We start from the raw sequence: 16,200 nt of genomic DNA, 5'->3' as shown, positions 1-16,200 counted from the left end.
ATAATAAAGAAGAGACACAGCCAAGGAGTCTCCTAATGCTTCAAAAATATTGCAAGTCAAAGTGTCCTGTGGAGATCCTTTTTCTAATTTATACCAACATCCTCAGGGTCAAAGCTGATCAGATCCATCATGCCCAGGCAGAGGTGATCCTGATTTATGACACTTAGATGGACTAAAATGGATAGTTAGCCTAGTTTTCTATTATTCCACAGCCTTGGGCATGCTTTGCACTTCAAGAGACACAACTCCAAATGTAGGTACTCTAGATCTCTTCCCACACCACATGTATCTGAGGGTCTTGCAACACCGTATTAAGCAGCTTAACAAATGTCTGCAGTGTGTTGCTGCTTCCCTTCCTTCTCTCCTTGGGGGCAGTAGTTCGTTGTTTTCATCTGCCTTGTTTTATGGGTTTGCTTCCTGGTGTTAGAGCAGGCGTGAATCAAGCAGCAAGCATTGAGCTTGGAGCATAAGGTAGGATACAAGTCATGGTTTACACCTCCTGAAATGCCACAGCAGCACCATCTGCACCTAGTGACCCCAATCTGAAATGGTTTTGTGGATTCCTGGGGCTTATTTCTCCTGCTTTCACAGAGGGAAAGGCATCAGCCTACAGCCTCAAAGCACTCCTCGAAAAAGTCGATTGCCTGTACTGGCAAGGCTTACCATGATGGTGCAAAGGTATCCTTAGCTGAATTAGAAGGCTCAAGAACGTCTTTTATGGCAGGTTTCCTCAGTGTGATTGAGTGGATTTGGAGATGCCTAGTGTAATTCAGGGGAGGCAAATGATGTACATTACACAAAGCTGTTTTCAATAGAGATATTAGCTCAGACCTTGAAAGTCATGCACCTATAATACAGTGCCCTTTCAGCAGCATCAGCTAAAACCACAGAGCAAAACTGCATGTAATTGCTTTTAATCCATGATCAAGGACAAGTTTGGAAACGTGCTTGCTGTAGTGTGCTCCGCTATATGGCAGAAGATAAAGGGTTAAGTCCAAACTGGAGACCAGGTTGGATGTGGTGTGCAGACCCAGGGGCTCAGTGGGGACACATCTCAGCAAAAGCAGAGGGGAGCTAGCAAGAAGAGGGGACACACATCTGGGCACAGGTAAATCAGGGTTCATGGGGTCCATGAAGGACTTGCCCTCAGATGGTGATGGACACCTCAGCACCACTGAGTGTGCCTTGCCTCCATTTGTTACCACTGGTGGGGCAACCTCCAACTGCCACCAGCACTGTGCCGGTTAACTGAAAGAAAACGCCATTTCCAGGTTTCGGTGACTTCACCTTGCCTTACTCACAGCCTGATTTGTGAACTTTCTGGTGTGTTTTTCTGCAACAACAGTGACATCCAGTGGCCAGCTAGATTTTCTGGGGAAAGTATGAACCGTCGACGGTCTTAACAAATGTGAAGCTTTTATGTTTAAAAAGATACTGACTAAGGAGGCTAGGTTTTGGTTTTCCAAAGGAGTTCCCTTTTTTTAAGAAGTCTAGTAAAATGGCTTCTGTTTTCCTATGCCAGCAGGGCACTGCTTGAGAAGCAGGCTAGAAAGCATCAGTACTCTCTTCTTCAGCACATGAACTTCAGGGGACCAGCAATTTGCTGAGAAATCAGTGTGTTTTGTGCTATGGCATCACCACGTTTTTCACTTGTGAGACGTCCACAATCCAAATAAACCACCAGAAAGGGGCTCTTGGAAAAAATGAAGAAACCAATGTAGTCTGTAAAATAGTTGACTGTGAGGTCAAAGCCAGAAAGAACAAGCAAGGATCCTTGTACTGTCAAATGAACCTTTGATTTGTGGTTTTCAAACTCATTTTCAAACAGAAAATGACAGCCTGTCTTGTAGTCTTTTGAAGTAGTTTCACAGATTTGACAGACATTGCCCCCAACTAACTTTCCTGGCATGGTTTAATCTCATACTAGAGCAAGATTACAATTTTTTTTTTTAATTCCGTTTAGAGCTGTGCTTGTGAAAACTGGAGGAACTGGGGGGACCCTAATGAAATGATCAGTGAGCAGATTCAAAATAAACACAGGGAAGTGCTGTTTCACACCGTGCATAATTACATTGCAGCCACAGGATATTCTGGAAGCCAAATACATCCATGAGGCCAAAAAAGGGATTAGGCAAACTCAATAGTCCAGCTCTGAAAGTCACTAAACTTCTGATTCCCAGAGCCTGCAATGATATACCAGGATACTTACCATTATTTATTTCCTACAGCAAGCTACTAAGTACATCCTTATTACCTGCAAGAAGCCTTTGCTAACAGCAGGCAAAGGTGCTGCATTTCATAGTACTGGCTGTGTCCTGAGAAAAGCTGAGGTCCCACAAGATCTAGTCCTTGCTGGCCCATACCTCAAGAAATGTCTTCACAAGTTCAATGAGATTCTCTACATGCAAAAAGCTATTTTGCTGACCAAGGAGCTTTCCAAGGCTCAAAGTTGCCCAGAGCTCAGACTCCATCAAGTCATTGTAGGTGTTTTAGTAACACTTTCACTGTTACCTTCTTTGCAAAGTACGAGCATGAAGCAGGGAGGTATGGAAACAAATTTTCTCCCCCCTACCCCAACCCTTCCCTGGCTTTGGCAAGCAGGTCCATGTGCATTCCAGACTAGTTGGGATGGCTCGAGGGATTTGTGATGGGATATGAAACACTTTGCTCGGAGGCTACCTGCCTAGCGCCAGCTGTTGGGACTTTAGTGTGGCGGCTGTCCAGGGGGCCAAGCAGTGGCTTATGTGAAAAGAGCTGATAACTTTGGTTCAGATGGGAGCATGTTGTCTACTTCAGCAAGGCTGCAAGCACACTAATGAGGCATCTTGGGCAAAAAAAAAAAAAAAAAGACACTGCATTTCCCTACTGATTTCCTCACTGCTGGAGGTGTTGATAATGACTGGCAAGCAATGTTGTACATAAAGACAATGCGTTTCATACCAGACCATCTGCACTTAGGTGAATGTGATGGTCCTAGCTGTTTGGGTCAGTCTCAGAGATGTCTCAGCACCCTGAGAAGACTCTTAGAGAGTCTTCTCTAAGAGAAGGGTTTTCTCTAGGGTTTTCTCTAGATTTTCCTCAGACTCATCTTCTTGTCTCCTGCTGCAGTGCTGGGGATGAATGAAGTTCTCCAAGATTTTGTATATTGGATCTGTTCAATGGAGAGGATCACGTGAGGGGCACAGAGACATATTCCCTGTCACACAGCTCCATGGCTGGCATACACCTCCAGTCACACCTTACATCACATCTTTATGTAGAAAAGTGTGTTCCCAACAACACGATTCAGTGAAAACAATGCACCTTAAAATAAATAAATAAATAAATAAAAGATAAAAAAGAAACTCCCATGTAATCATGGGATTCTTCTATACGGGAAAATGCCAATACCATCCTCCATGCAGTGTCTCAGGCTGAGCAAGCCCTATCTTCATTCACAGTAAAACCCAGGGAGAAAATAACAGGCAAACCTTTACTTCAGCCCTACCCACACCTTTTGTTTTCCTCCTACAGATTTCTTGTCCTGGTAAATTGTTCCAGCTTATACCAGCAAACAGAGCAAACACATTTTAGAAAATAAACACTTCAGATCTGTAGGTGTTGTGGTTTACCCCCCAAGGGACCTTTTCCTTAGCATAGTCAGGAAGGGATTGAATTCATCGTATCTCAAATATACTGGGCTGAGGTAATAGGATATTGTGAGCTACTTGTCCACCTCCCTCTGCCCTTTAAACTTGAATCCTTGATATGCAGTGAGTCAATTCTTTAAGAATATGTATTGAAAGGGTCATCCTCCGTTGAACCTTCTCTTTGTGGAAAACTCCTCTAATGCCATGTAAGTAAAGCTAGAATATGAAACAGCCTAAAAGGCCCCATAACCAACCTGAGCATGTTGTCCAGCACAGATCAACACAGCTCCCCCTCCCTTACAAAGCCTAGCATGGCAAGAAAGGTGAGGGACAAGGCAGAAGAGGGAAGGATGGGCTCAGTGCAGTGTTCAGGATCTTCTGGGCAGTAGTAGGGTAGCCATCATGCCGTGTCTGATAGATGCTGAGGCTAAAGGAGTTATTTAAAATGTCGTGGTCAATGGAGAGAGAGCTGCATATAGGGCTTATGTTCTTCCCAAACCTGGTACTTGAGATGTTGGAATGAATTGTTCCACGGAGGTGCTCATTCTCTCCAGCGAGACAGACCGACTTAGACTAGTCACTTTGTTTTGAAATGTCTGAAGCAGCTATGAACCCTGTTGTTAAGTTGGTCTGACACAGCTCAATTGTTGCTGTGGTCTGACACAGAGGCCAGAGGAGATGCCTGGGAGGTGACTTCACTTCAGTTCTCACTTGTGTTATTTTTCTTAACCGAAGTAAAACAGCTAGTTTAGACTTGAAGAAAAAAAAAACTCATTTTATTGTTTTCTTCATTATATATTTAGGGCAAGTCTCCTAGGGAAGGTGTGCAAAGACTTTGAAGATAGCACAGAGCTGAATGGCTGAGCACATGTGATGTCAGTGTATTGGGTCTGAAAGCAGAGAGCTATGCCCCAATGGCACCAGTCCCAAACTGGTAAGCTCAGTCCCATCTCATGCTGAGCCTGTTGAGGGCTCTGTGCATTGCACTCCGGGCCACTTCTAGAGAAGGGTTTTCAGTGTGTGACACTTGGATGCCTTCAGGATAGCTCCATGCCCTCAACAGAAGCGATGCTCAGAGGAGCTAAGCACAGAGGAAGAGCAGAAGAGGAGAGGCATGAGGAGAGTTTAGTATATCGAGGGGCAGCAAGAAAATAGAAGGTGGCTGTGGGAGCCTGTCTGTCCTTCAGACTGAGATGCTCTGAGTATATTATTGCACTGCAGATCTCAAAGACACCCCAGGGAAACACAAATCTGTGTTCCATTACCCTGGCGTCAATCTGGAATAAGGCCCTCGATTTTTGGCCCCTCATCGCTCCATTCTCCCCTTGGCTACGGTGTGGACTTTCTCCAGAGCGTATTCTGTAAGTGCTCATGGGTGAGTAGGGAGAGAGGTGATTACATGCAAGGAAAGAATGAAGGAGAACCATGGAAGGATTGCTGGACATTCAAAGTCCTGCACTCTTTGGCCTTTTATGTTTTATTGCTTCCCGTGACTGTCCAAAAGTGGTTATGAGTCAGTTCCTCACAACTGTGATTAGTAACATCAAACAGGGGAGGGAAAATGATTCTCCATCTGCCTTGGAGAAGGGATGGCATGATGTCAGGAGGCTATGATGTGAGCCTCCTTTACCAGACCATTGCACGTGGCTTGCACAAAGTATTTTTTTAAGGCATGCTTTGGGCTCTCATACTCCTGCCAAACAGGGGAGAAGAAAGGTTGTTCCCTGCATCTCCAGCTCTCTTCCCCAGTTTTTTGCGTAATGCTGAAATTTCCAAGTGCAAAACCATGTCCTGCAGCAGAGCAAAAGCCAGGCTTTTCTAAAAGGTAGGGGGCAGAGTTCCTGGCTTTGTCTGAGCACCAAGCACTCTTCTCTACGACAAGGATGCATGGGATAGCATCAACAGACCTAGTGGGGGTGGTCTCTGAGGCTGCTGAGTTTCTGTGGGGTGCCAGCATCAACAGACCTAGTGGGGGTGGTCTCTGAGGCTGCTGAGTTTCTGTGGGGTGCCAGTTCACTCAGCCGTGAGCTTGTCTCTCGTAGCATCTATTGTCCATAGTATCTGGGTGCTGTTACTACCCAGGAGTTGACCCAGGGCACTCTCAGTTCTGTGCTGTGTCTTTGAAAGTCACTTTCTCTTTGGAAAGCCCGCACGAAGCTCTTGATTTGAACCTGAGTACCAACCTCTAGGAAGCTTTTGTTATATCTGGTCTGTCTGAGGTGTGGGTAGAGGTGCATGTGGAATGCTGATGATACATGCACTACATGCCTCTTTCTCTAGCATGGAGTATGGCTCACGTTGTTTCATACTAACTGGGGGAGGTGGGGGGACACTAGGGTCCTTCCAGCTGTTCCTAGAAAATTACCCTGCTGGATCCCCACAAGCATTTAATTTTGTTCATGTTATCAGTAAAATCTAAAATCAAAATTTTCATGCAGTCGTAGCATCATGCTCATCTCTAGGTGCTGCGTATCACCCACCTAATCTATTAGCTGGTGTCACTTTTTATGCTCTGATAAGACATTTCACATTAGGAGGGTACTTACACTGGAAACTTTTAGATACATCTAGATCTAACTTGCAAAAGCAAAATCTGCACAAATCCGACGTTTGCTTCTTGTCAAAGTATGCTCGAGACGAGACACTGCTTCAAGGCAATCCCTACCACTAGAGTGAGATTTCAGGAAAATAAGGGGTTTAAGAAGAAAGAAGAGCAATCTTTTGGCAGCAATAGAGCGAGTCATCATGAGAAAGTGTGAAAGAGCCTCCAATTTTTAAAGGATGATATGCATTGGCAGGAATGGCTGGGTACTGGGATAGAAGCAGCTGGGATGCTGGAGGAGGAGTGGAAGGGGATTAAAAATTTGGAGGGTTCGTCCACAAAACTGATTCCCCATAATGGGTCTGGGACATCTGTCATGGCAGGAAACAGCAGTGTGGAATTTCATATGGTTCCCCCAGTAAAGTCATGCTGTTACCCAGAGACTGTTGGATTACAGTTGAATGCTACAATGGAGAATTTAGCAAATTCAGATAAAATTCATTGCCTGAGCTGTTTGCTGCAGCTCCTTACTATAGCCTCCTCTTGACACATTGATCATTCAGCTTCCAAAATATTCCATTCAGCCGTTCTCAGAAGAAGAGAAATGGAGGCATACTTTTGGAGGCAGCAAGCAAAGGAACCAGGAAGTATTTGCCCCAACTGTGAGCATGCAGCTTTCGGCATTTGCATTTTTGCCTACGCCAACTTTTGTGAAGCCTAACTACTATAAACAATCTGGTGGTGCCAAGAGGCTTGAAAATCAGCATTGAGAGAGAAGGAGGAATAGAGGCTGCCGCCTCCTGATTGCAAAGCAGCCCGAGGTCTAAATGGCAACAAAACGTTATACATAATGTCTGATTCGCTGTGTGGAGAATGTAAAGAATTGAGACCTCCCGACACAGTTTACATTGGCCCTTTTTATGACTAATTGTGCAGAAAATAGCTCTGCTTGTAGTGTGCATGGAAACAGTTCAGGTTTCTGCTGTGTGTCAGCTAATGGGCTAGCAAGGCTTTTTTAGCACAACTTCAAAGGCTCTGAGAATGGAGGTCCTTTGTGAGGGAATTATCTTCTGCTCCTTTGTACCCCTTTATCCTTCTAAGCCGTGGAACAAAGAATTGTGAAACGAAGAAACAAAGTAATTTGTATTAGATCTCTAGACCTAGATAAAGTACATAACATTTGCTTAAAAACATTTTTCCTGCTTCTGTCTTCAAAACAAGGTTATATTTTTCCATGTAGGAACACCCAAGCTCATTTAATTTTTGAGGGATGCAACCTTATGCTTAGGTATGCTATTGATGGGGGTCACCAGAACGTCTGAAATGGTAAAGGAGAGCTTTAGTTTCTGTGGTCAATTAGAAAATATGTCTGTTACTGTTAGAGTTGGCTGAGAAGTGTATGCGTTCCGCCTCAGGATATTCCACTAAGAAAGGAAGAAAATGCTTTTTTTTTTCAGCAGTGTATGTGCTTGTGCATGCTCTAAGGAAACCATGTATTTTTCACCTTTTAGTAAAAAAACAGAATGGCTTATTCTTTCTTTCTTTCTTCCAGTGAAAAATGAAACCTTGGGGAGATAAGGAAATGCATTATGTGCATCTGCTTTGTGTAGTCCAAAGCACAGTTCTTAATTAAAAATAAAAAAGCAAACCAGGGATGGAAGGTGCTTGATTAATGTTAGCAACCATGCTGTATAACATGTTCCTCCAGTGTCTCCAGATCCTTTGTCTTGGAAAAAAAAAAAAAATGAGCAAAAGGAGAATAATCTTGGCCTCATCAAATGTAATGAAGAAACATCCCTCAAGTGCAGTGAGCCACGCTAGCCACTCCACTGTGTTTGTGTTCAAACTATGAAATGACTCTGTGTCTAGCACTGGTTCTTGTCCTCAAGGAAATCCCATGAAGGACTGCATCCACATCTTTTTTTTTTTTTAATCACAAACTGTTAGGAGTGCTACGGACTTTCACTTCAAATCCCTATCTAGAGAATCTTTTATGTCTGCTTTCTCTCCTCTTCCCATACTTCTATGGATTTCCTGAGGCAGTTGGTGTTCTGACCTCTTGGATCCAGTTTTCATCAGCTGTCAAGGTAAATTTGATTAATAGTGCAGAAATAGTTTATTCAGGTTTAGACTGAAGAGGGAGTACCAATAGAGAAGCAAGAGCATACCCCCGTCTCTCTAATCTGACTGATATGTCTTTAGATGCAGTAACTTTTCAATAGTTATACTTTCATGATTTTTTTTTTTCATGAAAATTTCCAGGCCAGGCAGAGAAGTTTTTTTAAGTTTTTAGCAGAAGCACACACACACGTATATATAAAGTTCTTTTGATATCTATAAATAAAAATTAAATCCACTAATGTTATAAAAAAATCTGGTAATTATTACATATTCTGTTTGCACATATGGGCAGCTAGAGGCAGGGATTTGATGTTTTTCACTGATGCTGAGCTGAATTGTCTCTAATATACAGGTTAAATTAGTTTTCATTACATGCCATAAGCTGCCATCCTGCACAGCAGATCACCAGTCCAATGACCTAGCAGCTTTCATGATGATCTCCACATAGACGTCAGGAATGGGAAGTGCAGGAGGTATCACCTTTTGTCTTTATCCATCAGTTGAAGTGACTCGCAGGCTTTGCTGAGGAGCTGACATTGTTGACAGTCCTACCATTTTGTGGATAAAGAATCAGAGCTGTTGCGTAGTTACTTTTTTTTTCTGGGTTTAAAGCAGTTAAAATTGAGTTCTTTTGTGCTGTCATGATGTCAAATATTTGCTGGATTCAGGATGATTGTTTACATTAAGAAATCTCTTGGCATTTAGGACTCTGGTTTAGGGAAAGTAGAGCGTTGTACCATGGGCTCAGAAACATCTTTGACTTTGATACCTTTGACTTAAGTTTCTCAGTGTCACTTTGCCAGTGACAGAATGAGGACCTTTGTTTGCCTTGGCCACTGCATAAAAAACCAGGATATGATCAAATCCAGTTAATCACTCACAAATGTCTCATTTCTTGAATCTCTGAGGGTGTGTAACACATTTTTGGGACTGCTGTCTGCTCCTTTGGCTTTTGTTATAAGTAAGTTAGGGGAAAATCAAATTTTGAGTTTGCTTAAAAGGAAGTAGAGGAATCCTGGAACACGCTAGGGCTCTGCAAATGTACGTTTAATCATTTAAAGAAATGTCTTTTGGCTAAAAGCTCTTACCAGTGCTTGCAAGTCGCACTAAAAGCCGTACGACTGCATCATTCCAACAACTGACGTGAATTAGCACCCTTGTTGGCAGTTGTGAGCAGAGATGCAGGCTTAGTGAATGCTAGGGACTGAATTGCTCTCAAATTTGTAGTGACTTTGTGCATTACAGGTGAAGTGTCCTATGGGTGAGTCTGTTGATGGCCACACCAGCTCCTTAAACAGTGGCAGGCATAGAAAGAGACTCAGGCATATCCTGCACCCCTTGTTTTTTCTGTGCAAAGCATTTATCTCTTCTGTGGAGCCAGGCAGTTTCAAACATCTCCTGCAAACCCTTACACTGTGCTTAAGGCAAGCACGTGCTCTCCAAGCAGCAGCAAACCAGAGGATTGCGTTCTTACACACGGCACGTGGTGGAACTCCCTGCTGCAAGATGTCACGGGGCAAAAAGTACATGGAGGCAGAGGCTTGAGCACATTCATGGTGAATTGGTCTATTCAGAGCTGGCAGTGAGATGCAATGACCTGGGTGTAAATGGGAGTCACCCAGCTGTGCAAAGGTGGAAGCTAATGGACATAATGGAGGAGGATTGTTCTGTCCTTTCTCAGTGTCATTCATGTATATATTTATATACCTTTAACATTCACCACAGGCTACAGTTTGAGACAGCTTACTGGGCTACGTGGATTTTAATAAACCTGTTAGTGGACTTCTTGCCTCCTTACTTTATACGTCTAACCCATCCTGAAAACAATGTGGGACTGACAATAAGTTGAAAGCTTTGGAGAGATTACACTGCCTCATTGAGTCTGTACCCAAAGCCCTTTGAGGGCTCCTGTTGACTCCAGTGGGATTTGGTTCAGACCTCAAGTGTATAGGACTCTCTTAAGTAAACTCTTTCAAGGCCTGTACATGCTGCAATACTTATTGGGCTTTTTGTTACTTCTGTGAATAGGAATGTGACCTTTACACTTCTAGCGAAGAGCCCCGATTTACAGGACTAAATCTTCACATTTTGGGAGAGATAAGGTTACCATCCCAGCTCCTCCCAACCCTGCTGTGCAGGTGGCTGAACAGTTGATGAAGCGATTCCTGAATCACTGCCATTTTAGGTAGATAAGCACTGAGTGTGCAGTATAGCAGCTTCAGAGTTTCTTCATAAGCAGATGTCCATAAACAGTGATGGGCAGGGTGGATATCTCGGCTTGTAAATTGTTCCAATTCATGAGTCAAAGCCCTAGTAATATTATTTTTTGCCACTGCAGGGTCATTCCGCTACCAATATTTAGTCTGTGCACATACTAAAAATGGCCACAGTGGAAGACGAGACTAGTAATTCATCATTTTCTTTTATCCACCCAGTCCCTTGCCTGTGTGAGGAGAGGGAGGGATAAAAAAGATGGAAGATGACCATATCAGGCTGTACGCTGTCTCTTCCTCTGGCCATTGCCAAAGGCTGAAGTGGGCTACATGGTGAATAGCTGAGTCTGAATTACAACAAATTGCATAACGTGCCATTCTTGCTTTTGGAGCTGGTCTAGCTTCTGGTAACCTTGCCTCCCAAACCTGTTTTCCAACAGGAGAAGGTCAAATGAGTGAGAGGAGCAGTTTGATTGACAGTGCTATTTTCTACCTGTATTTTAGGTCACTTCCTGGGTAACAACACTGTGATTGATGTACTGAGACAAGCAGGATTTGAAGTGGAGCACACCCCTCCTGGACAACCAATTGGAAAGTAAGCAGCTGCGCACAGATTATAAATCACTTTCTCTCCTCTTCTTTTTTTCTCTCCCTGTTTCTATGGTTAAGCAAGATTATTGCATTAGTGTAGGAGGTGGGTGAGGAACCTCCCTTTCCCACCGAAGTTCCAGACAAAAAGTGCATTGTAAAGCGTCAGTTGTGTGAGTTTGGAAACATATGGAGCCTCACTGGCTGTTTTTTTCACTTGGGGACATCCATCATGTCACAGCTGCTTCACTATACGAGATCAGAAGTGCCACAGTTTCTTTCTGTTGTCAAGAAACATCTCGTTAAGCTCATTTTTCTCCATACATGTTTTGTCTTTTTCTTTCCATGGGATTTTAGTTGCTTCTCCATTGCAGGGCAGTAGACTGCCACCAACTTCATTTTTCAAGCCTCTCTGTCAGGTCATCTTCTTCAGGTGGAATTTCAGTTTTGCCTGAAGGACCAGATTTAATGTAGCAAATGCACCTGGAAAAGTGTGGTGGGTAGTAAAAAGCAATTCACTATTCCCTGAACTTCTCTATCTATCTGATCAAGTAAAGCAGGCAAGAACGATTGATTACCAGGCTCTTGGCAATCTTCATTAGTAGAAGATAAAATATGACATAAAATTGCGACAAAAAATGTCCTCAGTTGGTGAAACAGACTTCCTTCCTCCCCTAGACTTTTCTCTTTCCTGGCCATTTAGGTGAGTTCTCTGTCTAAAGATGCCGTAGACAATAAAACTGGGAGGGATGGTGACAGACCATCTAGCTTTGCAAAGTTAGCCTTTCCTCTGCATTCTGCAGATAAAAATTGGCCGATATTGCTCTGTCATAGGATTGGTATCCTCATTAGGAGAAAGTGTTAGCAGCATGCTCCTGTCTCTGGTGAGCAGACATGACATGGTCCAAATATGAGGTGAGTTTCAATATGGAGAATTAATCGCAGAGCTAGTAGACCATGTCTGAAAAAGCTATGTTTAATATAGTTGGAAAATCTGGCTGATTTAACCTTGTTTGTGAAATATCTGCAATGATTCATATAGAGTATAATATAGCTCAACTGTACATAAGTGTCTTTGACAGAGCGTTTATCCTAAATGCTTCTTGGAATATGTTGAGCAATAAAAGCACAGTCTTACATAACTGGGGAAAAGAGGAAGAAAAAGTTATCAAACACAAGGAAGAACATATATTCAGAGGAGGTTTAAGAAGCACTTTGGCAGAGGGAGAAAAGTCAACATGGCACAGGGGAGAGCAGTAAACACTGTAACTGACTGGAGCTGGAAATTTTGGCTAAAATCAACAGAAATGCCTGTGTCTAAAAATACAGCAAAAAAAGAAAGCCCAGGCAATCTGTTCCCCAACAACTGAGGTATACTATTCCTAGGTTTCTGACAAAGAAACTTTCGTCTCAGGGAAGCAGGCACTTTCCTCAGCAATTTTCATTTAGTTGAAAGTGTCATCTTCCCATGAAAAATATTACAACTGGAAGTTGTGAAACCATTAATTTATTGGCTGAGAAGAAAGAAAGATACAGTAGTGTGAGAGATGTCCAAGAACAGTCTCTCCTCATTATGGTCTTAGGATATGTCTATACACATCATCACAGACTTGAAATAACATGATGGGGCAGGAAACTTGAAACAGAGCCACTGCTTAACGTTGACTGCTTTGCAATACGGGGTACCTCTGTGTATGCATTCCCCTACTTTGGCAGCAGTGTCTCTTGTTCATGACGTCTTCCCTAAAATTGTCACTCCCTGGGGGAAACGTCATTGAAAGCAAGTTGACTTGTACTGCTGCCTGGAACGATGATATGTCCTCAGTTGAATTATCCTACGCTTGGTATCTTCTGTTCCCAGCTCCAGATCAGAGCATTGGGCAGGTTGGTCCTTTTGTCTGGACTAATACCCTAATTCTAGTGGGGCCTGTTCTGAACGTTGAACATACAAAACTATTAAAGGGTATACTGTAGTGTGTGAGTACTGAATTGAGTTGAGAGAGATTATATGGTTGTACTTCATAAAGATTAGATCCTCTGTGTGTTTTCTTATAGTCTGATGATCCAGGCAGATCAGACAATCTTAGATGAGAATACAGAAAAAAAATAAATCAAACAGTAAAGAAATCTAGAGTTGCCACTAAATTGCATTACTCAAGGCGCAGAAACAGTAGAAGATTATAGGAAGTTTAAATCAAGATAATTTAAATATTTTCATAGGAAACAGCTTGCTGCCTTTAGAAAGAAAGAGACTCCCAGGATTATGGATTGTAGAGGTGCAGGTGTCTTCATCTTTATTCTTGTGGAGCCATACGTGAAATAAGAGGTATTTCTCACCTCTGCTGAAACCTGAAAGAGACATTTCTGCTTTACTTCCAAGTAAGTTGTATAAGGGAGTCAAGCCCACTGCATTGCATTCTGGCACTGACAATTGAAAAATTGGATAGTGTTCAGGGAAGATCAGATGGACTGTAATGTAGAGATTGGTGGGAGTGGATAGCACATGGAAAAAATGCAAGGGTTGGAAAAAACTGAAGCAGCTGCATGGTTATGTTTTGGCCAAGGGAATTCAGAAAAGGATTGTTGTGAATGGATTGTGCGCAGAAGGATGAAGAGGCACAATTTGAGCTGGCACACAGGAACATTTGGAGGTATATCATATTGAAACTGAGGGTGGTTTTGGCTGAATATCAATGATTTCTTAACAGTAATTTGCAGGACAATCTTTCTTAGGTTAAGTCAGAAGCCCCATTACTTGAAATGATGAAAGTAACTTTAGCAAAACACTCGTGCTATATCCTACTTACTACAAATGCTGCCTTGCCAAAAAAGCAAATATTATTTTTGTTTAATATCTCTGTTCCTAGAACAGTATGATTGTTATTATTATTGTTGTAATTATTAGTAGTCTGATCTTTATTGTTCGGTAATAATGAAGCGTTGGTACCAAAAATAGATGGGGGAGTTTGATATGACATTTAAGCTCTGCCATCCATTTCAGTTTCAGAAAGGACAAGAGATAATCATTTTAGAAAGTAACTAACTAGGTTTTTTAGTTTAGTTAGTAACATTAGAAAGTAGCTAGTGCTGTTCCTGTGTGTCAGAAAAGCCTTGGGAAGAGTGGAATAGGACAAAGACCAAAGCTGTTTATGCTTTCAGTTACATATAGGCTGGGTAAAGGCCGAAGATTATTGGCTGCTTCTGTCCAAAATGCTAAGCATGGATTGTAAAATGTCTGCTCTTTAAGCCAACCAAAATGACTACCTGGAGTCTCAGATTTCTGTTGTATAGTGACAAGCACAAATTTGAGCCAGGTTCTCCCTTTCTTAAGGTACTGGGGAAAAGTAAAGTGAGACCTTAGCAGGCTAGAAGAGACACCAAGACATGGAGGGATGTGATGGCTCTGGAATCAATGAACTGGCAGAGAAAAGTTCATATAAACTATATATAGCTGGTGTGGAGCTATTTGGGAGCTCTCACTGACTGGATTTCTGAAATCCCTTAGCTCCCATTGATCTGCTTGGTGGCCCAGTGTTGACCTTCCTGAGCCTTTTCTAGAGTCCCACCAGCTTACTATTGAAAATGCCTTCTTTAAACCTCGATCGCTTTCTGTAGAAGGAACCCTGTTGTACATAGCTTGCAGAACAGTGCCATAGACACTTGAGAACTTATCCTCACATTGGCTTCATTTGTTTATTTTGTTGCCTGAGGGAAAGTGTCCCGAATCTGATTGCCTGACAACTTTAACAGCATTCATATTTGCTTCTTATTTTGCTGGCTGTCCTCTTTGTCCCCAAATACAGACACTGGAAAAAGAACGGCTGAATCAGTATCTCATTGCTCTGCCCTGAGATAAGAAAGGCAACTTTTTTTTTGTGGGGCTTCTGCCAACTGGCCGTCCCTGCCCCTCTCTGTCTTCAGAAGGCAGAGCTTCATGCTCAGAGTGAGGACAGAGGAGGAGATGGGAGAAAGTTTCCCCTCAGATGAATTCCAGTGACTTGAGCAGATAAAGGGCCACAGCTGCTTCACATTTAATTGGAAACAGCCAAATTGCAAGATCAATCCCGGAAGCACCTGGTCCATGATGACTCTATTGTTACTGGGTTCTCAGAATCAGCTCTGACCTTCTGCCACATGCCAAGCCGTGACGTACTACACACCCTTCTCTTGGCCAGAAAAATATGCAGCAGTGCTCATTTCCATCAGACTGCTCTTTCTGATATTATGCTCGATGCTACCTTCTTTCAGAATGGGAGAATTCAGGACAAGCTTTTATTTCTGCCCATCTGAGAGTTTATAGTAAACTCTCTGAGCTCTGCTGTAGAAATTAATTACTCTTCCTCCTTATGTTTGAACTTCCTGGCCCAGATGAAGCAACATGTTATTGTAGCTTATTCCTTTCCTTCTTTCTGAAGCAAAGAGCTTGCTCCTTCACCTTTTCTTATAGCATTCCACAGGTGTGACCCTGGCTGTCCTACAGGGCATTGTGTCATTGTGGAAGTCTTTGCTCCACTGTGAATGCTTTCTTCTTCCCCACAGGATGAAATCACACGTAATCCACACAGTGATGCAGCCATTTCATGCTATCGGAATCCCTAAGCTTCACGAGGTGATATGCAGAGATGGGAAAACGTTTGACATAACATTCCCTGCAGCCCCAAATTGGTAAAAGTGCCAGTTCAATAGATTACATCACAGAAACTTATGGATGCCATCAGGGTCCTCGGGAGTCTCACAGTAAATGCCAGGTTCCTTGGGATGCCCGAGCAACTTCAGCTTTCTGGTGGCAGCCTGGCAGGGTTAGTCCACTGTACTTAGCTGTTAATGTTTGGGATGTGTTTGAAATAAGTAAAATTTTACTTAGAAAAGAGACAAGACAACACAAAAGACATGAGAGCTGCAACACTTTCATTGGAAACAACTGAGTTAATTGAGAAAAAAAAAGAAGAGCTGGGGAGATGTTACCCATCCTGGATCGCATCTTTTCTGAAACAGGAAAAAATGCACCTTTTTTTTTTTTTTCCTCTGGGTGGAATAATTTCCCCATTGGGATGCTACAGTTCTTCTTAATCCTATTATAAACCTTTGGATCTTTCACTTGATCTCA

General features: G+C 42.7%; 1 protein-coding gene across 1 annotated transcript in view; it reads left to right on the top strand.

Annotated features, from left to right (window-relative positions):
* Positions 1-16,200, top strand: part of TRABD2B (TraB domain containing 2B) — a 291,040-nt gene that overhangs the window by 236,468 nt on the left and 38,372 nt on the right. Inside the window, exon 5 of the mRNA XM_086463200.1 lies at positions 11,010-11,100. Within this exon, the coding sequence (XP_086319326.1) occupies positions 11,010-11,100 (91 nt within the window). The remainder of the gene's footprint in view (positions 1-11,009; positions 11,101-16,200) is intronic.

The sequence above is a fragment of the Leptosomus discolor genome, chromosome 3, assembly GCF_034619465.1.
Source record: "Leptosomus discolor isolate bLepDis1 chromosome 3, bLepDis1.hap2, whole genome shotgun sequence".
Classification (NCBI taxonomy): domain Eukaryota; kingdom Metazoa; phylum Chordata; class Aves; order Leptosomiformes; family Leptosomidae; genus Leptosomus; species Leptosomus discolor.
This window is presented reverse-complemented; position numbering and strand designations above follow the sequence as displayed.